We start from the raw sequence: 22,634 nt of genomic DNA on the forward strand, positions 1-22,634 counted from the left end.
TAGAAAGCAAACTTAAGCTCATCTTTGGATACAAACCTCAAACACTCACAACCAAGGTAGTCAGGAAACTTTACCCTAGGAACACAGAGCACATCCACAACAATCTGTAGTGTGACAGCAATGTGCGTACCTCGAACGCGAGTGATAAAATGAGGTACTAAAAGATCAAATCCATGCATGTTGAAATAAAACTCCTGGATCAACACGGATGGACATGTGATTGGGACGTCACACAGTGACTCCTAACCTCGACTATGAATGACATCGGGTAGGTCAGTGTCGGCGAAGTCTACCAAGATGACTTGGCGTTTAGAATGAATGTCTCATCGAGAAAAGTTCTCCGAGAAGGCCTTTCGGGCATTCTCATCACGGAACCGAACAGATGAAGGAGTAGGATCAGATGACGTGAATGCCCCAGAACAAAGAGGGTTCTGGGACGGAGTAGACTTGCGTTTAGGTGCCATAGACATAGACTAACACAAACAGAAAGAGAGGGAGAGAGAGAGACAATCAGAAAAGTCCCAAAAAAAATTTAAATATAGCAAGTATATTGAAAAGAAGGAACGTATACATGGGAATGCATGAACATGTGACATGCAATATAAAAAGCATCATAGGCTTAGCCCAATCCAATCCTACCAGCACATAATCAATTGCACACATCTAAATGCATGATAATATTGTGATAATGCTTATGTGATGCAATGCATGAGGTTTAAAGAGTATTTAAACAAAAACCCATCCTAAAATTTCAACAAAAACTCAACAATTTTGAAAAACCCCAAAAAATTTTCAAAAACCCCAAATCCTAGGTTTCAAAACATAAAATGCATAAATAAGTGAGATTCGAAGCTTACCAAGTGAAGAAAATCTCGAAAAAGCTTGAAGAAACCTTGAGGAAGAAGTTTTGGACTGAGTGAGGAGGTTTGGGAGGTGCAAGGACGAATAGATCGAAAGAGATTTCGAGCAAAATGACAACCAGATCGCGTTGAACGAATAAATAGTAGTTCAGTAAATCTCAACAGATAGATGTGTCGAAAGGTGTCGAGACAGGTGTCGAGACAGGTGTCGAGAAGGTGTCGAGCATAATAGATGTCGACAGATGTAACTGTTGAGAATTTGTCAAGGAACAATTCAATAGAAAAGATAATAAAGAAGCTCAATCAATCCACCAGCTGTCGAGAAGCTATTGAGGGTCTAAAAAGTTTGTCGATCGATCCACCTAGTTGTTGAGAAGCTATTGAGATTGCGATAAGAAGAAGTTGAAAAGCTAGATAGATAGCCAGGTGTCAAGGAGGTATTGAGAAGCTGTCGAGATTGCTTAAAAATAGTTTTTCAAGAAGGGAAAAACACAGATATAAATGCAATCAAGCATGCAACTCAATCAAGGATCCAATCAACATTATAAACCCTCAAAATCATCTCTCAACAACAATTTTAAGCACATAAATTCCAAAAACACACACACACACACACTAAATAAGTCTAACCAATTTTATATTTCAAAAACAAGTCAAGACAGTTTAATGAGCATACATTAACACATATAAACCTTGTGATGGTCAAATCACATTGTACTTGCACATGTATCAAGAGTAGTAAAGAATATTGCGTGTTGTGTGTGTGAAAAGCATCGCAAGATTGCATAAGTGTCAACTAGTTATGACGATTTGAGATATGAGAAAGTCACTTTAACTCACACACAATCATAACTGTTTGATGGGGACTATTACCTTCGAGGTACATCCTATAACTCCCACATCTCCTAGAATACACGCTTGCAATCATATTTAATAGCATTTTGATCTTTTTGGCTTTTTTTTTTCTTTGCATATTTTTCTTTTAAGCAAACCATGCATGGGCATACAAGAGATAGAAAAGAAATACCCAATGATGTTAAGCTTTTGACATTGCACTTTTGCTATGCCAAAGCATACAGATGTCATTTTATGAATGGTGGGCAATAGTGGTGAGATGGTTATTTATGCCTTTCTTAGGGTTTTCTAGTCCTTCCCGTCAAAAAGAGTGATACGAGTGTTAAGTACAAGAGATAACTTAACCTTACTCATTACAAATAAGAGCCACAGAGCTCACTTGCTTAGTTGTGTATAGAGTTGCTTAGTTGTGTATAGAGATGCTCATCTAAGCAACAAAGGATACAAAGTTTAGAAAACTTTATTTCAATGGCCATCCAAGGTACTCAAGTACCAATGTACACAAAACACACACTGTTTTTGTATTTTTTTTCTGATTTGTCAATTTTTTTTTTATTTGTATATGAAAACAAAATAAATAAAACTGAAAACAACAAACAAAAACATGTTAAGTAAAGAAAAGCATAAAACTAGATGCAAATGCATGAGGATGAAAAAGGAGAGAAAGAGATCATTCCATGGAGATAACACCAATGTTTTGATGAAGGAATTCAAAACGTTTGTTGTCAAGAGGTTTGGTAAACAAGTCAGCCTTCTGATCATCGGTATGAATAAACTCAAGAGTGAAAGTACCATCTTTGACAAGTACCATCTTCGACAAGCTCCCTAATGAAGTGATGTCGAATCTCTATATGTTTGGTTCGAGAATGTTGAACCGGATTCTTAAGGATATTGATGGCACTGGTATCGTCATAATAGACAGTGAGATGCTCTTGAAAAATACCTTCATCATGGAGGAGTTTTTGCATCCATAAAAGTTGGATGCAATAACTACCGGCAACGATGTACTCAACTTCTGCAGTGGATAATGAGATGGAGTTCTGCTTTTTGCTCATTCAGGAAACAAGATTATTTCCCAAATAGAAACAACCTCTCGATGTACTCTTTCTATCATCAGCATTCCCAGCCCAATTAGCGTCAGAATATCCAACTAAGACATCATTTATGTCCTTACTATACCACACACCAAAGTCGGCAGTGGTTTTGACATATTTTATGATTCTTTTCAAAGCAATCATATGAGACTCTTTGGGATTAGCTTGATATCTAGCACACACTCCCACCCTGTAACTAATATCAAGTCTACTAGCAGTAAGGTAAAGAAGACTACCTATCATACTTCTAAAAAGAGATAAATCAACACTTTTACCTAATAAGTCAACAGTGAGTTTAACATTTGGACTCATAAGGGTTCTAACAGAACTAGCAGATTCTAAGGAAGTGGGTTAGCTCTCCAATCATGCTCATCTCAAACTCGGCTTGCATGAGTTTTGAGAAGCCATAAGCAAGTTCATCCTTAGTCGACCCAAAGATGATATCATCAACATAGACTTGAGCAACTATCAACTCGCCATCTTCCCTTTTTATGAAGAGAGTCTGATCAGCTTTTCCTCTTATGAACCCATGTGACACTAAGTATTGTGTGAGTCAATCATACCAAGCTCTAGGGGCTTACTTCAACTCATAAAGTGCCTTCTTGAGGTACAACACATGATCTGGAAAGTGTGGGTCAATGAATCGTTTTGGTTGAGCCATATAGATATCCTCTTTAAGTAGCCCACTTAAGAAAGCAGTCTTTACATCCATTTGGTAAAGCTTGAATTTTAAGTGACATGCAAGGACTAGGAGAATTCTAATAGACTCATACGGGCAACTGGGGAAAATGTTTCATCATAGTCTACTCCTTCCATTTGTGAGTATCCTTGATCTACAAGCCGAGCCTTGTTGCGAATCACATTGCCCTCCTCAGCAATCTTATTGCGGAATATCCACTTTGTGCTAATGATGTGCTCACCCTCTGGTCTAGGTACTAGAGTCCAAACATCATTCCTTTGAAACTGAAGCAATTCATCATGCATTGCTTCGACCCAACTTTCATCCTGAAAAGCTTCCTCAACTTTAGTGGGTTCAACCTGTGACAAATAACAAGAATAAGACACAAAGTTAGCAACACATTTATCAACTGTACGTTTCCTTAATGTGAGTTCATTCATGTTTCCCACAATAACTTCTGGAGGATGATTTAATTTAATCCTGGAGGAAGGTCCTTTCTCCTCATGGGATTCAGAATCTGGTGAAGTGGGTATGTCTGCAGAATCTTCCACAACACTGGGAGTACCGGGAGTACTTGGAGATGCAGGTTCTTGTTCATGGAATTTGATTTCAAATCTCTTATTGATTTTGTGTAAAATAAAGAACCATTCAATCAAATTGATTGCCAATGTTAATTATTTAATTTTTTTTTTTTTTTTTTTTCACATGGCATGTGGTTGTGGCTTTGGTTCCTTTTTAGTAAATAATAAATAAAAAACTATAGAATAATTTATGATTGGTACATATATATATATATATATGTGTGTGTGTGTGTGTGTGTGTGTGTGTGTGTCCTGATCTATAAATAAATACTTCAAAAACTTAAATATAAAAATGAGGGCAAGTTGTAGAATTGGTCAAATAGTTTGTGCATTTATTCATTTTCCGTGAAAGGAGATATTTTGTCTGATTATAAAAAAGAAATTATTTGTAAAATGATTAATTAAACTAAATTATTTTAGAAATAAGTAAGTAATTTACTGGCTCCAGCTTTTTTTTTTTTTTTTTTGAAGCAAACAATACATGTTGAGGTGGGTTACTTCCAAACACATAATAAAGTCTTGGTGTCTTATATATAGTGGCTGTAAGTCACTTCTTAAGATGTAAAGTCTTAACTACTCTTGATGTGTGATGAAATCACAATCTGGTGCATGTTGGTTTTCATGATTGGTGAATCTTTGGAATTAATTTATGAGGAATTGATTTTTTGATTTCGAAATTCTTACAAACAAACTTGAAACATGAATTCAAGTTTTAATAAGAAATTGTTAGTTTGGTTTTGAGATGCTCAAAAATGAATTTGTTGTTTTCTTTATCAGTGGGATTAAGCTACATGTCAAATTAAGTTTTTATGTATAATCATGTTATATTGTTATACTTCTAAGTCTTTTAAGTTTTGATATAAATGTTAGTTTGGGAATTTTCTGTGTGCACAGAAGTTTACATTTTTCTGTTCTAATTTATACAGTATTGATCTTTACTTTCAGTTTGCTTGGAAGTATATTGTTGTTCCTAATTTTTATGGAGTCATGTAGAGACCTAACATATTTCACGGGTATCATGAACGGGGATATAGAAATTGACTCACAACTTTTGGGAACATCTCAAAATACTCCTATGTCAGTTTCTGATTCTCCACCTCAAGTTGAAAATGCCTCTTCTATAAAAGGAAAACGGGACACTAACTTTAGTGTAGAGGAAGATCAACTCCTAGTGTCAACATGGCTCAATACTAGTGTTGATGCCATACACAGAAATGAACAAACAAAAAATACATTTTGTCAAAAAGTTTGGGAATACTTCACGCGGTACAATACATCCAGTACCACACATACTGCTATCTCCTTGATAAGTCGTTGGGGAATGATTAATGAAAAGAAAAATAAGTTTTGTGGGTGTATGGCTAAAGTTAACGCACATCGTCAAAGTGGTATAACCGAACAAGATAAGGTATAAATTATATTACATTAGTGTTAACATACCCATTCACCAATAATTTGAAGATACTAATTGTACGGCACCTAAACGCTCAAGTTCATATTGGGCCTTGGACCATGAATCAATGATATGGACCAAGGAACTAATCTTCACATCGACAAATACCCTGGCCCAGACCCACGAATAGCTACCAACGTGGACTGAGTATTGTCCGAAAATTTAGAAAGCGGATCGCATACGCCCTGCACACTAGATGCTCGGGAAACCATTTCTGGGCATTATGCACATGCTCGGTCACATCGCCCGAAAATATCGCCGTTTACGTGCCCGGTAGAACCTTAGGAAACTCCGCTGCCGAATACATTAACTAAAGTGGGAACCATTTCCAAGACCACTCGTACCTAAAAACCCACTTAAGCCCATTGACATTGGACCCTTCTTTGCACTAAGGGAGAAGATAATGATGATCACCCCATTAACAAAGGCTATAAATAGGAGAAATGAATGGATAGTAGGGGGATGCAATTCTGAGGGAAAAGAGAAAAAAGAGAGAGAGAGAGAGAGAGAGAGGAGTTAATATTGAGAAAGAGGGAGAAAAGTGTTTGCATTGGGTCCCTTACCCTAGGACAACCTAAGGTAGGATACTCAGACCCACCAAACAAATAGATTGTGAGCCCAAATAGTGGTTTGGCCCATCAAGTCTGTCCTTGGAGCTTACAATTGGCGCCCACTGTGGGGCTCTCCTACGACGTTGTAGTTCTAAAGGGACTCAAACTCGGAGACAATGTCTGAAAGGCATTCGGGGGACCGTACGGGAACCGGATCCGAAGGGTCTTCTCGGGGGTCAAGTTGGCGAGAGCACAGACAGAAAGAACGAGGAGATAGGAGGCATGACCAACTAGAAGTGATGTTCAGCACGAGAGAGAGGTCATACCAAACCCAACGGACGGTTTCTGGCGCCACAAGACGTAGGTGGAGGGAGGAACGTGATAAAGAACTCAAACGACTCCGTAGACTAGTTAGGGGTTTGGAGCTGGAGGTGAGATGTAGGCGCCGGGGAGGAGACAAAAATAACCAGCAACAGGAGGACGGGATCAGGGGAAATAGATATGAAGAGGGATCCAATCACTCTGGACCTCGACTGCAGCGAAGTCGTTCACATTCCCAGGAATCCCATCGGTACCGAGACCGTTCCCACTGGAGAGGGTCTCGACGAAATAGGAACCAGTCTCCCTCCCGGGAATCGAGGCAACACCAAGATCGTTCACATTCTCAGGAAAATCAAGTAAAGGACTTGCTCTCCCCGGAAGAGGGGCGAGCCCGAAACACTGCCATGGACGCCATGAGCCGCGCTCTGCAAAAAGCAACTCGGTCCCCATTTTCAAACGAAATTGAGCGAGCCAAAATGCCAGACAGGTTTGCCCGCCCACTGTTCAACTGCTATGACAGGAAGACAGATCCGGTAGAACACGTCAGCCATTATATTCAGATGATTTCTTTGCATACTCATAATGATGCGCTCATGTGCAAGGTATTTCCCTCGAGTTTGGGACCGACTGCATTGAGGTGGTTTAATGGGTTACGGAAAGGATCCATATGTAGTTTCTCCGAGCTAATTCAAGAGTTCGGAATCCGGTTTGTGACGTGCAGCCGAGTACCTCAGCCAGTAGACGCACTCCTGTCAATGAAAATGAGGGTGGGAGAGACCCTCCGTAGTTACACCAGCCGATATTGGGAGCTATACAACAAGATCGACGGGGATAACGAAAGGGTGGCGGCAAGCACATTTAGGATGGGGTTGCTCGAGGATTCAAGGCTACGAGAGTCATTAACCAAAAATCCGCCCGAAGGCATGCGACAGCTTATGAGACGCATCAAGGAATACAAACGATTAGAAGATGACCAGCTACAAAGCAAAGGCAAGGCGTCGATGATGACTCGTCCCCAACAGGTAGGTTTCCCGTTCAGGCCTCGTGGGGGTCCGGTGATTCAAGAACCAGCCACACAAATGGGAGAAGTGAACGTGACGTTTAAGGAACCGGTACACAGGATTCTTGACCGGATCAAACACGAGCCGTATTTTCGATGGCCGAACAAGATGGGCGGGGATCCATCTAGAAGGAATCAAAGTCTATACTGCACTTATCACTGAGACAGGGGTCACACCACCGAACAATGCCGAGTATTAAAGGATCACCTCGGGCAACTAGTCAAGGTCGGGCACTTAAAGGATTTCGTGCTAGACTCGGGGGACAGAGTCGTAGGGCAAGATACCTGGCAAAAGGGAAACCCTCTCCCACCCCCTGTGGGGATAATTGAAATAACCCATGTTGCGCCGGAAAAGCTCATTGTAGGAAGAAGGAAAGGAGTGTTGACAGTAGTGCCGGTAAAAGGTAACCCGGGTCTACAGTCGCCGAGTAAAAAGATGAAGTTTGCGCGAGAGCCTGTCTCATTTAATGATGGCGATCTAGAGGGGACAATTTAACCACATGATGACGCGTTAGTGGTCACGGCCCGGATAAACGGCTTCTTAGTAAAAAAGGTGATGATAGACCAGGGAAGCGGGGCCGATGTGATGTACCCCGATCTGTTCAAGGGACTCGGTCTAAAGAAGGAGGATCTCATGAAGCACATTTCACCTTGGTTGGATTTGATGGCAAAGTAGTGATTCCTGAAGGGTAAATCTCTCTCCTCGTGATTATGGGAAGGAAGGAGGTGTTTGTAACATTCACAATGGTAAGTTCATTTTCTCCGTATATTGCCATCCTGGGAAGACTATGGATCCACTCAATAAGGGCCATCCTATCAAAATTGCTTGTAAAGATTAAATTCCCAACCGAGCAGGGTGTTATTGTAATAGAAGGAAACCAGCAAGCTGCCAGACAGTGCCTTACTGCCGCAGTAAACCAGAAGTAGGGGAATCAGATCAGTCAGGGAGAAATCACCGGGCAACTAGATGGAGACATAGAGGCTGGGCGGCCCAAACAAGGGTGCGTTGAACAGGAAGATGTGTCCCGGAAAAACCCGTTATAGCAATTAAAAGATCCCCGAGAAGGGATGGGGGCTGGATGTGCTGAGGAGTTAGTAAAGGTGAAAATATTGCCGGACACCAATAAACATTTTCAGGTCGGAGTAAGCATGAGTCGCGAGGAAAGAGTCCAAGTATTACTATTCTGGTTCAAAACTTAGATGTTTTTGCTTGGGATCCTTATGAAGTTCCCGGGGTCGATCCCGGGTTTATCGTCCATAAACTCAATATAGACCTCTCATATCCCCCGAAAAAGCAGAAGCCAAGAAGGGCGGCCAAAGACCACGTTGAGGCAGTAAGACAGGAGGTGGAGAAGTTGAAGGAGGTAGGGGCCATAAGGGAAGCCTTTTTTCCGGAATGGCTGGCAAATACCATTGTTGTCCGGAAGAAGAACGGCAAATGAAAGGGTTTGTGTGGATTTCACAGATCTAAACCGGGCATGCCCAAAGGACCCGTTCCCCATGCCAAAGATTGACCAATTAATGGACGCCACTTACGGGCACCCGAGGATAAGCTTCCTGGATACCTTCCAAGGGTACCATCAGATTGCCCTGGCCGATGAAGACTGGGAGAAAACAGCGTTCATAGCCCCCGATGCCAATTATCATTAAACCGTGATGCCTTTTGGGCTAAAGAATGCCGGGGAGACATACCAATGGATGATGACGAGGATGTTTCGGGATAAAATTAGGTATACGGTCGAAGTGTATATCGATGATATGGTGGTAAAAAGCAAGCAAAAGGCTCGGCATGTAGAGGATCTTCGGGGAGTGTTCGAGGTGTTGCGAAAGCACAAATTGCGTATTAACGCAGAAAAGTGCGCCTTTGGAGTAGGGGCCGACAAATTTTTGGGGTACTTGATCACCAACAGGGGGATAGAGGTCAATCCCGACCAGATTGAACCCGTGAAGCGACTCCGGTCGCCGAGCAACCCGAAAGAAGTACAGGTATTAACCGGGATGCTGGCCATTCTCAACCGGTTCATCTCAAAATTTTCGAATCGTTGCCGGCCGTTTTATCAGTTTTTAAAGAAGTGGAAGGGGTTTCGGTGGGATGATGAATGTGAAAATGCTTTCTAGGACCTTAAGGAGTACTTAGTGCGAGCACCGATGTTGAGTGCACCAGAGCCCGGAGAGGAATTATTCATGTACCTCTCGGTATCCGAACATGCTGTAAGTGCTATACTTTTAAGGGACCAAGGAGTACAACAGCCCGTGTATTATATCAGCAAGACTCTAGTTGACGCCGAGACCAGGTACTTGCCCTTGGAGAAGTTGGTGTTGGCCCTAGTCCATGCTACCAGGAAATTGCCTCAGTACTTCTAGGCTCATACCGTGTATGTACTGACCGAACATCCCTTACAGTCATTATTGAAAAGGTCTGATCTTACGGGGCGAATAGCTAAATGGGGAACACAGCTCGAGGCATTCGACGTGAGGTATAAGCTGAGAAGTGCAGTAAAGGGATAGGTGTTAGCAGATTTTGTAGCAGAATTCTCTCTAAAGAGGGAAATGGTCTATTAGGTAGAGCATCGCCCGTGGAAGGTATATGTGGATGGGGCTTCCAGCGCAAAAGGGGCTGGAGCCGGGGTAGTCATAATCACCCCGGAGGGAAATCTTTTGGAACATTCGTTCAGGCTGGGGTTTAATGCCTCCAACAATGACGCAGAGTATGAAGCTTTGCTTGCCGGACTGAGGGCTGTCTCACGGCTAGATGCCCAGGACGTGGAGATCTATTCGGATTCAAGACTAATTGTCAACTAGGTACAGGGGAATTTTGAGGCTCGAGATCCTCGGATGAAAGCCTACTTGGACTTGGTGAAGCAGGTCATGGATGGCTTTTGTACGGTAAAGGTGATTCAAGTGGCCTGAGCACAGAACAGACATGCTGACTCTCTCGTCACTCTGGCATCATCAATTGCCAAGGATATTCCCCGGCTTATCAGAGTGGAACTCGTCCCTGAGCCCAGCATTAAGGTGGTAGGAAGTAAGGGGGCTGCGAGAGTTGAAGTCACGGTAGTCGCAACACTTGGTCCTAGCTGGATGGACCCCATCGTAGATTTCTTGGCTGATGACTGGATCCCAAACAATGAGAAAGAGGCTAACAAAGTCCGCAGGGTGGCAGCCCGATATTGGTTATCTGGAGACCGAAAACTCTATCGTAGGTCATTCGGAGGGCCATATCTGTCATGCTTACACCCAGAGAAAGTAGGCTAGCTCTTGGCCGAGTTACAGAAAGGGATATGCGGCAGCCATGTAGGGGGACGATCACTGGCACACCGGGCAATGACTCAGGGATTCTGGTGGCCCCGGATGCAAAAGGACGCCGCAGAATACGTTCGGAAGTGTGAACAGTGTTAGAAGCACGCCCCTCAGATACACCGACCTGCCGGGCATTTGAACCCGTTCAGCAGTCCTTGGCCCTTTGCGCAATGGGGGCTGGACATACTCGGGCCATTTCCCCGAGCAGCAGGCAATCGAAGATTCATGTTGGTGGTCGTTGATTACTTCACCAAATAGGCAGAGGCAGAAGCTTTGGCCAATATCCAGGACGTTGATGTGAAGAAATTCATATGGAAGAACATAATCACCAGGTTTAGAGTCTTGGACTCCCTTATATTGAATAACGGGCTGTAGTTTGGCAGTCGAAGTTTTCGCGAATTTTGTAGCAACCTCAGCATCAGGAACAGGTACTCTACTCCAGCGTATCATCAGGGCAATGGCTAGGCTGAGGCCGTGAACAAGGTGATCGTGAACGGCTTGAAGCGAAGGTTGGAATGAGCGAAGGGCAACTGGGTTGAAGAACTACCAAATGTTTTGTGGGCCTACCAAACAACTCCTCGAAGATCCACGGGCGAAACCCCATTCTCTCTCACTTACGGAGTTGAAGCCGTGATACCAGCCGAGATCAACCTATGTAGCGCACGGGTCTCAGAATTCGACACGAAACGAAACGAAGGTCAACTTACAGGGTGCCTAGATTTACTTGAAGAACACCGAGAAGCAGCAACCATAAGGCTAGTTGAGTATCAACAAAAGCTTGCTCGACGCTACGATCAAGGTGTAAGGGTGAGAGAATTTAGCGCTGGAGACCTGGTATTAAGAAAGGTAGTAGGAAGCATGTGAAATACAAATGCCGGGAAGCTTGCCCAAACTTGGGAAGGACCATACAGGGTTACAGCTATTGCAGGCATAAGGGCGTATTATCTTGAAGACATGAACAAAGTACTATTGCCCCGACCTTGGAATGCTTATAATCTTAAGAAGTTTTATCATTGACCGGTCATGCTTAAAAAATATGTATTGTACTGACTCATGATAAAAATGCAACTGATTCATTCTTGCCAGGCAGATTATTTTTGTTAACTGTGTCTGGTTGATGGGCAAGTGGGAAGCTAAGGAGATTTAAGCAGCCCCAAAATATTTCTAAGGACAGAAGTCTGCTTCTCGGTTTGATTCCTATCACCGAGCAGGTGGAAACCTTGCTAAAATATTTCTAAGGATAGAAGCCTACTTCTCAATTCGATTCCTATCACCGAGCTAGTGGCCGAGCAGGTGGAAACCTTGCTAAAATATTTTCAAGGACAGAAGCCTACTTCTCAGTTTGATTCCTATCATCGAGCAGATGGAAACCTTGCTAAAATATTTCCAAGGACAGAAGCCTACTTCTCGGTTCGATTCCAATCACCGAGTAGGTGAAAACCTTTCTAAAATATTTCTAAGGACAGAAGCCTGCTTCTCGGTTGGATTCCTATCATCGAGCAAGTGGAAACCTTACTAAAATATTTCCAAGGACAGAAGCTTGCTTCTCGGTTCGATTCCTATCACCAAGCAGGTGGAAACCTTGATAAAATATTTCTAAGGACAGAAGTCTGCTTCTCGGTTCGATTCCTATCACCGAGCAGGAGGAAACCTTACTCGGAATTCCGGAAAGCACAATCCAGCTTCCCGGTTCAAACCCAACCAACTAGAAAGGGAAAGCCGTGCAAACATTTGCTGGAACTTTGAAACAAACACAAGAAATAGAAAATTCACATGCATCATCACAATTGATCTGCAAATAACACAAATTTGAAATCAAGCATGATAAATAAATTTTGTCATCACCAAAACCCGGTGATATCAAGATTCAAAGACCGAGCAAACTGTTTAAAATAGGAAATAAATTGTCTAGTCGCCACAGCCCGGCGACTTGAGCAAACCAACTCAAAATTAAATAAAAAGAAAAAACAAACTATCAGAATAAAAGAGAGTAAAATAAATGTAAAGCAGGTTCGGCAATTAGGAAGAAAGCTCCACGGGTTGTGTCTCAGAGGTGATCTCGGCGGTGTGGCGCTCGGGCACGGGGGGCTGGGAATGGACATCTTTACCTTGAGGGCCTTCAGTGGGAGGGTTGCTGGTTACTTTGGCCCTGATCATCTCTACGTGGGCATCAATTTGCTCCATTAGCTCCCTCAGGCTATCTGTCTCCTCCTCTTCGTTTGGACCGGCTGGGTTTTGGGCGGCCGGGATAAAGACTGGAACAAGGATCCAATTAGGGTCCCTAAGAGGGGAGTCCTCAGGCACCCCTAAGGCCTGTAAAGCAGCCATCCAGCCCTCCCGAAAAGATAGCTGTCGAGCTTGCATAACCATCGGCTCTACGCTCTTCTCGGCGTCGGCAAACCCCTCATTGTACTACTTATTCTCACATGCTTCAAGGGCCGCCTGCAGGTCAGCAACCTCTTCAGATAGAGTGGAGTTCAAGCTTGCTGTTTTGACCAGCTTCATCTCTGTTTCATTATGCTGCACCACCAGTTTCGCCGATTTCTTCTCTGCCGAGGCCCGAGATTTCTTCGCAGCAGCAGCCCTCTTCTCGGCAAATTCGGCAATTTTCATTTTCTCCTTAACCACTTCCACATCCTTTTCCTTACCGGCTCTCTCCCGACCAACCTCATCGGAAAGATCCTTCACCCTCTCATTTAGTATATGGGCTAGCTGGGAAGCCTGTTAAAGACAATATTATTCACGCACGGCAATTCAAAGTTACACCAAACACAAAAAATATACGGATGTGCACGGAAGGAAAATGATAATAACAAGAGTGCGAAGGAAGAGGACTAATCGCGATGGTGTGCCATTGGAGCCTTCTCCCCATGAACTCATCGATCGCATTTGCAAATGCATTTACGTCTATGGGCAGGAGTAGACCGTGAACTAAGCTTTGGGCAACACAGCCCCCTTCACCCTTGTCCCAGCCCCAAACGCTTGTGTTAGCCGGAAAGGGCGTGCCGTCCAGCTCGTACGTCGGATGCCACAAAGGCATCGATCTGGAGGATGAGGCCACATTTGTTCCGACCTGGGCTGGCGGCTCCCGGATGGTGATACCCCGGGAAGGTTGAAGTGGAGTTATGACTTGGCCCTCTCCTGGGCCGGTGGAGGATTGATCGGCAATCCTTTGCCTCATACGTTGCCGCCCGGGAGCAGAGGGAGGCGGAGGATGAGCGGGAGGAGCCGAGACATGCCTTTGAGGTGGAGGCTGCTGCTACTGAACGGCCTAGCCTACCCCAGGGATGAAACGGCTAACGGTCAAAGTCCTTCTAGTCACCATGTCTTTAGGAGCGGAGTGGGTCCTGGAAGAGTCACTAGACTCCGCGGCTTCTTGCGCGGCTACTTGAACTGGATTCACAGGTTCGGCTTGTATGGCTTCACGTTGAACAGCCTCGTGAGCGCGTTCCCGGAGATGCCTGGATGCTACTTTGGCCGATTCATCCCTTATAGGCGCAAGTTCATCTGAACAAGTATACCGTGGGTCGAGGTCACAGGCTTCCCCTACGGTGATGCTGGGGGGAGGAAGTTCGCGTGCCAAACATCTATATAAGAAAGGAGTGGGCTATCTACAAGGAGGGCTTGGCTAAAAGGTTGCCAAGTGGAGTATACCGGGTCTACGCCAAGAATGAGGTGGGAAGCACGAAGTTGCCCGTCCCGATGCACAAAAATTTCAGACCTTAACACAAAATTTAGGTCTCGGACGTGGACTATTCTGATTTCCTAAATGAACACTGAACCGTCTGCAGCAAAAAGAAAACGAACCAAAGTTAGAGTAAATAATGTATTTACAATTTTGGGAAACATAAGAAATTAAAGGTTAGGACGAACTAACTTCACGCCGTGACAAAGGGGGAGGGATGTCACCGGCAAACCAATTGCCACACACCCGGAAAAATTCCCCAGCGGAATTCCTATTAGAGTCCAGCAAACAAGAAATTAGTCGTACCTTATTATCTCTAGTCTTTAAGTACTAGTTTGATTTCTTCTTTCCACAGAGGCTGTACATGTGGTTTATGTCATGGTGGTCTAACTTTAAGCCGAACGTTTGGTTCAGCTTGCCCACACAACTCACTACCCGGTAAAAGTTGGGGGGAAGCTGGTCGGTACTCAACCCGTAGTATCTAAGGGTGTTAAGTAGAAGAGGGTCTATGGGAAACCTGACCCTGCCTTCTAAGACAGACATCAGTGGGAAAAAGGCAGTGCCTGCCCCTCTATGGAGAGCTATTTCACTTTCGTGACAATAAGCCAACTCCACATCATTAGGGATGCTAAAGGCTTGCCTAAAAGCGGCTAAGGGAGCTCTGGCATTCAAAAGGTAAGCAAAACCCATTCTATGATTAGAAATTAAAAAGGGGCTCTGGGGAAGGAAATGAAAATAAAGGAAAGCGGAAGAAAACTTACTTCTGGCTCTAAGGGAGAGGAGGATTCTGGGTTTGTGGACTGGAGCGCAGGGGATTGCTCGGCAGAGAAAAGTTTCGAAGTGACAGAAAGTGAAAAGTGAGAAAGTGAATTAAGATGGGTTATTTATAAGAGCCAAGGAAAGCATCCGTTGGTGTGCAATGAGTAACATTAATTAGCAATGATGAAGTAGAAAAGGGGTGACCTTAGAAATGCCTAGAGCAGTCCACATGCGCGCCTCAGTTTCTGAACTGCCAGGTAATAATGACTGCAGAGCCGCAGGATCTGAAGCAACGTGTCTTTCGAAGAAGCGCATTTATGGACCGCTATAACCCCCAAGCACATCTGTTAGGCTTCTCGGGCAAAACACTGCCTCTCTGACTCCTTGATTCGCCCCTAAGGTCCGAGGACGAATCAAGGGGGGGCTATTGTATGACACCCAAACGCCCAAGTTCATATTGGGCCTTGGACCATGAATCAATGATATGGGCCAAGGATCTAATCTTCACATCGACAAAGGCCCCAACCCAGACCCACGAATAGCTACCAAAGTGGACTGAGTATTTTCCGAACATTTAGAAAGTGGATCGCATACGCCCTACACACAGGATGCTCGTGAAACCATTTCCGGGCACTATGCACATGCTCGGTCACATCGCTCGACCACATCGCCGTTTACATGCCCAGTAGAACCTTAGGAAACTCCGCTACCGAACACATTAACTGAAGTGGGAACCATTTCCAAGACCACTCGTACCTAAAAACCCACTTAAGCCCATTGACATTGGACCCTTCTTTGCATTAAGGGAGAAGATAATGATGATCACCCCATTAACAAAGGCTATAAATAGGAGAAATGAATGGATAGTAGGGGGATGCAATTCTGAGGGAAAAGAGAAAAGAGAGAGAGAGAGAGAGAGAGAGAGAGAGAGAGAGAGAGAGAGAGAGAGAGAGAGAGAGGAGTTAATATTGAGAAAGAGGGAGAAAAGTGTTTGCATTGGGTCCCTTAGTCTAGGACAACCCAAGGTAGGATACTCAGACCCACCAAACAAATAGATTGTGAGCCCAAATAGTGATTTGGCCCATCAAGTCCATCCTTGGAGCTTACACTAATCATGTTATATTTATTTTAATTTTTTTAGATTGCCAATGCGAAGGCTTTGTATAAAGAGACCTTCAAGAAACCCTTTCTTCTTGAACATTGTTGGCTCATGTTAAAGGACCAACCAAAGTGGGCCGATACTAATGGAAGATCGAGAGCATCCGTGCCTCCAACTCCGGAGTCAACATCTATCGGTGAAGGGGATTGTAGGTCCAGACTTGGTGACACTTCCAATTTTGAGAGGCCAATTGGTAGGAAGGCCAAAAAGGCCAACTGAAAGAACAAAGCCACCGGAAAATATGTAGGGGACTATTTGACCAAGAAATTGAAATTTATTGAGGAATCACAAGAATATGACAAAAAGAGTCTTCGTATCAAAGCGGAGAAGTTGCGCTTGGGAGAGTTGAGGGATAAGGAGATAACTCGATTGGAAGAGGAAAAAATGTTTATTGAGAGGGAAAAACTTAGGATTGAGAAGGAAAGAGGTGAAGAAAAACTTAAGATTGAGAAGGAAAGAGTCATGATTGAGAGGAAATAAATTGAGATGCAATAAATGTTAGAAGAGGAGAGAATCATGATGAAAGATACAAGTGCCTTGACCGGAGCACAAAAATCTTTTTATGAACAACTCCAAGAGGAAATCATGGCAAGATGAAGTTCACGTGATTAATGGGTTTGATTTCATTTTGGATGTAGCTTAGGCCTTTATGTATTTTGTAATGTTAGGAAAAGGTTGGCACATTTAGGTGATACTTTGGCAATGGTTTATGTAGGCCTTTATGTATTTTGGTAGTAACTTATAGGCTTTCATGCATTTTAGTAGTGGCTTATGTCATTTGACTTTAATCTTAAACTAGATGTATGTATAAACCTTTAAATTTATTGTTCATCTTGTTTGTGTTGTGACTTGTGTGTGTGTGCTTGTGAGTGTAATGATTGCTTAAGGCACTAAAAGCATGGATTGGTTTTGTTTCTTGCATCCATAGTAATAAGAAGATGAGAGAAAGGATAGGATATCATTGTTTGGTTGATGTGGAGGAATGGAAAAGGGAGGGATTAATTTCCTCTTGTTCTGCTTTTATCTTTTTATTTACTTTAGCATAAAAGAACTTAGTATTCTGTCATTTCTCTCTCACAAGTGTAGGTTTAGTCTGAAATTTAATTGCTCGTGTATATGGGGCCATGTAATCCTAAGTCTTGCAGGTGGCATTTCCTAAGTGACTCTAAGTTTTTTTTTTTTTTTTTAAGTTCCTTGGGAACAACCATGGGGTTGAGTCTAATGAGTAGCTATTCCCTATAGGCCTAATAAATTTCAAGTTTCAACAAATTTATTGCTCATCTTGTTTGTGTTGTGACTTTTGCGTTTGTGCTTGTGGGTATAATGATTGCTTATGGCACTAAAAGCATGAATTGGTTATGTTTCTTGCATCTATAGTAATAATTGCTTTCCAATTTTCTTGAAGGTTGCATCCATGAATCGCTCTTTGTTTCGCAAGTTGCTTCTTGATGACTAAAATAAGGATGAGATAATCGAAGAACTTGTTATGGAACCATCACAACCTAAACGTCATCGCTATATCTGATGTAATCATTTGGCAGGCCATGAGAGGCTTTTTCTTGACTATTTTGCTCCCACACCAATATATCCACCCGCTTTATTTCGTAGGAGATTTTGGATGAAATGTTCTCTTTTTCTCAATATTCAATCTAAGGTAGAAGCTTATGACTCTTACTTTGTCCAAAAAAGAAATAGTGCCAACAAACTTGGTTTATCTTCATTACAAAAGATAACTGCTACCCTTAGAATGCTTACATATGAAGTATAGGGTGATTTGATGGATGAATATGTGCGGATTGGAGAAACTACTGCATTGGAAAGTTTGAAAAAATTTGTTACTGTGGTAATTGATGTTTTCTCTAAGGAATACTTGAGAAAGCCAAACAATGAAGACATTGCTAAATTGTTAGCTTATGGGGAACGCCGAGGTTTTCCAAGTATCTTAGGTTCAATTGATTGCATGCATTGGAAGTGGAAAAATTGTCCAGTTGCATGGAAAGGTCAATATTGTGGTCATATTCATGAGCCTACTATTATTTTGGAGGCAGTAGCATCATATAATCTTTGGATATGGCATGCATTTTTTGGGTTACCTAGGTCAAATAATGACATTAATGTGTTAGAACAGTCTCATATATTTAATGATCTTGTTGAAGGACGTGCTCCTGCAGTACATTACTCAATCAATGGTCATAATTACACAATGAGATATTACCTTGCTGATGGCATATATCCAAAATGGGTAACATTTGTGAAAACAATCCCAGCACCACAAGGACAAAAGCAAAAATTATTTGCAACAACCCAAGAGGTGTATAGGAAGGATTTTGAGCATGCATTTGAAGTGCTTCAAGCACGTATCACAATTGTTTGTGGACCTGCACGATTTTTCCATCTTGAAACACTCCAAAAGATTATGAAAGCGTGCATAATTCTCCATAACATGATTGTTGAAGATGAGCAGGATGATAATGAAGTGGGTGTTAGGACATATGTGATTTGATGTTAGGAACATATGTCAAGTTAGAATTGGCTAATCCTTTGATAAAACGCATTTTACTTGTAATTGGGTAGATCTAGGATATGTTTAATGCTTCAAGGAACAAGGCCTCGAGTTCAAGTGTTAAAGTCATGCAAGTCTGTCCAAGAAACAAGTGAGATAATGCTAGATTTTAAAACTCGACAGCTAGCTCAAAGCTCGACAGCTAGCTCGATAGATACCCTATCTGTCGAGGTTTATGAAATTCAGTTTTTCAGAGTTGATTTCACTCCCATCCGTGAGTATGTGTTTAGACTTTCTTTTCTCACAACCCAAAACATATATAAGGATTATTTTAAGGGCCGTCAAAGGTTGCGCAAGTGTGAAGCAAAGTTATGTTCATGCAAATTGTGACTAAAGACAAAATTTGTCCTAGTTCATCTTTCCTTTGAAGAAGCTACTGTGTTTGTACACCTTAGGGTTTTATGACCAAGGAGCTTTGTGATCTTCATCATGTGATGAACTGAAGAACTTTGCAGCCAACATCTTTCTCAAGTTGGTGATCAAGTTTCGTACTGGAATCCGCGCATCTATTGGTTAGTCACATGCTGGGAGTCGTACATTAAAAAGGAGAGATTGTCACTACAGAACAAGTCCAATTGGGTATTAGGATAAGGGTTCAACTATAGGTTAGTATAAGGTACTGGGATTCCTTTACTTGTAACTGCTTGTTATGATAATAGTGGATTTTCGGGAATGGTGACCTTAAAATCACTCGGTGGGGTTTTTGTCATGTAGGTTTTCCCCATTTGTAAATAAATCACCATATCAATTTAATTTACACTGCACTTTAGTTAATTGGTGATTTGTTTGTGCTACCACGCTTTTTGCATGTTAATTGAATTGATTAATTAACTTGGCTATATCAATTGGTTAATTTATTACAAGGGATCAATACATTCTTGGCCTATCAAGTGGTATCAGAGCAGACACACTCTGATTAGGTGTTAATCTTCGCTATGTGATCCATTAACCCTTATTTGTCATGGATAGAGGACAATCTCTTATTATACCTCCTTTATTTGATGGCACTAACTATACATACTGGAAAGTACACATGAGAGCTTTCTTGCAGTCATTAGATGAAAAAGTGTGGCAAGCTGTAAAGATAGGTCAGACTAAGCCTACGGAAGTGCTAGCCAACTGGAATGATGCCAAGATCAAGGCGGCAAATTTCGACAGCAGAGCATTGAATGCTCTATTCAGTGCAGTCACGAATGAGGAATTCAAGAAGATATCCTCTACTAAAACTGCTACGGAAGCATGGACCATTCTCTAGACAACCTATGAAAGAACCAAAGCTATCAAGGATTCAAAGCTTTAGAGGCTTACTATGAGCTTTAAAGAGATTAAGATGGAGAAGGATGAGTCAGTCAATGAGTTCTATGCCAAGCTCAATGACATAGTGAACTCAGCCTTTAATCTAGGGGAAAACATTCCCGAACCCAAGATTGTGAGAAAGGTGCTCAGATCTCTACCTGAGAGATTTCATGCCAAGATCACCCCGATTAAGGAATCAAAGGATATTGCCAAAATTCCTTTAACGGAGTTGGTTGGCAATTTGCAGACCTATAAGTTGGGGTTGATAAGGATCGAGAAAACAAGCAAGAGCAAAAGCATGGCATTGAAGGCCAAGAGCAGTGACACTAATGAGTCTTTAGACGATGAAGATTCTAAGATGAAATCCTATATCACGAGGCAGTTCAAGAAGTTCATGAAGAACTTTTTCATCACTATATGTACCCGAAAATAGTTTTAGTGACGAAATTGTTCGTCACTAAATATTATTTAATAAACTAAAGTGTTTTTAGTTAAGAAATATTTTTGTCACTGAATAGTGTTTTTAGCGAGGAAAACATTTAGCAACAAAACATTTTCGTCGCCAAAAGTTTTTTTTATTATAAACAAATCAGGCTTTTAGTGACAAAATTTTTCATCGCTAGGACTTTTAGCGACGAGGTTTCAATGACGAAATGAGTTTCGTCGCTAATTAGTAGATTTCGTCGCTAAAGGTCCTTAGCGACAAAAAAATGGACTTTTAGTGACAAATTTTTTCGTCACTAAAAATACATTTTGTTGTAGTGGGAAGAAGGATGCAAGGGATGACGGTCAGTACACTGTTCCCTCAAGACCAAAATGCTTTGGGTGTCAGGGCTTCGGTCACATGAAATAAGAGTGCCCTACATATCTCAAGACTATTAGGAAGAGCAAGGCACTTACTGCTACGTTGAGCGACACTGAGCCTAAGGATGATGGTATCCTAAATGCCTTCACTGCCACTGTAAATCCTACTGAAGGGATTGTTGAAGACGTGGATGAAGAAGAGGAATTGGTGGAGTCTAAGTTTGAAAAGATGGATGAGCAAGATGACATTCACATAACCTATGCAAAGTTATACAAGGTCTCGGAAAAGCATAAAAAGTTGTATAGGTTGGCCACCAAGAAGCTTAGTGAAGTGGAACTTGAACGAGAAGAAATTTCCACTAAGTTTGATGAAGCAAATCAGACCATTGGAGCACTAAGATTTGAGAATAATTTCTTCTGAGAAGACCAAGAAGCTTGAGGCAAAACTATTCCAAGTCAGGGCCCAGTTGGAAAGGACCTCAAGTGCAAAGCTCGATGAGATGCTCAGTCTTCAGAAATCTGCATCCAATCGAACTGGTTTAGGGTATGATTTCTCTTCTCCTAGTATTGCTTCTGCTAGTACTACTACTTTTGTTCCTTCTGCTGATAATATTGAAACTGAGAACAATGATGTTAAAAATAAATTAGCTAGTGAGAAAATAGACAAGGGTAAATCTATCTTAGGAGCACCCCCTAAGCTTAATAAGAAAGAGATCAAGAACCCTAGGGCTAAGAAGGGAAATACTTAAAAGCCCAAACAGAAAAAGCAGCATTTCTGTCATCACTGTAACGCAGCTAGATATACTCAACCTAATTGCTATAAGTGGTTAGCCACTCAACAGAGTAACAGCATGATTGCGTCGAGATACCAAAATTAGTTTCCATCCTCCTTTGCTTTTCTTGAAGATCTTCTCAAAGCCCTCATGTTCCTTTCAAACTTGAATAGTTTGAATTCCTCCCCCTCACCGCCGAATCAAAGGTTTGCCAAACAGAAAGGTTCTTCCAAGGTGTGGAAGGAAAAGGACTCCAAGTGATTCTGTCACTTTTTCTCTCTCTCCCCTTCTTGTTTTTGTTTTTGCATTACTTGTGTGTTTTGCTGTCATGTTTTGAGTCAGTCTAGTTTTATGCATTGCATTGTTTAACATGTTTTTGTTTGTTTACTTTTCATTTTTGTTTTATTTTTTTTTTCCTATAAAAATAAAAAAAAATTGAAAAAAATCAGAAAAATATAAAAATAGTGTGTATTTGTGTACATTGGTACTTGTGTACCTTGGATGGCCATTGAAACAAAGTTTTCTAAACTTTGTATCTTTTGTAGTTTAGATGAGCATCTCTATGCACAACTAAGCAAGTGAGTTTCGTAGCTCGTGTTTGTGATGAGTAAGATTAAGTAATCTCTTGTACTTAACACTCATATAGTTTTTTTTTTATAGGAAGGACTAGAAAATCCTAAGCGAAATGTATAAATAACCATCTCACCACTGTTGCCTGCCAATCATGAAATGACATCTGTATGCTTTGGCATAACAAAAGTGCAATGTCAAAAGCTTAACATCATTGGGTTTTTCTTTTCTCTCTCTTATATGCCCATGCATGATCTACTTAAAAGAAAAA

At 42.0% G+C, this 22,634-nt stretch overlaps 2 protein-coding genes across 2 annotated transcripts; both read left to right on the forward strand.

The window, feature by feature from the left end:
* The first annotated feature begins 6,870 nt into the window (after positions 1-6,870).
* LOC126697564 (uncharacterized) lies at positions 6,871-7,617 on the forward strand. The gene has a single exon (XM_050394614.1). The coding sequence runs from the start codon at positions 6,871-6,873 to the stop codon at positions 7,615-7,617; it is 747 nt and encodes a 248-aa protein (XP_050250571.1).
* A 10,517-nt stretch (positions 7,618-18,134) lies between these two features.
* LOC126697568 (uncharacterized) lies at positions 18,135-18,860 on the forward strand. Its single transcript, XM_050394627.1, has one exon. It carries the CDS (start codon positions 18,135-18,137, stop codon positions 18,858-18,860), a length of 726 nt encoding a protein of 241 aa, XP_050250584.1.
* The last annotated feature ends 3,774 nt before the right edge of the window (positions 18,861-22,634 follow it).

Source organism: Quercus robur, chromosome 2 (assembly GCF_932294415.1).
Source record: "Quercus robur chromosome 2, dhQueRobu3.1, whole genome shotgun sequence".
Classification (NCBI taxonomy): Eukaryota; Viridiplantae; Streptophyta; class Magnoliopsida; order Fagales; family Fagaceae; genus Quercus; species Quercus robur.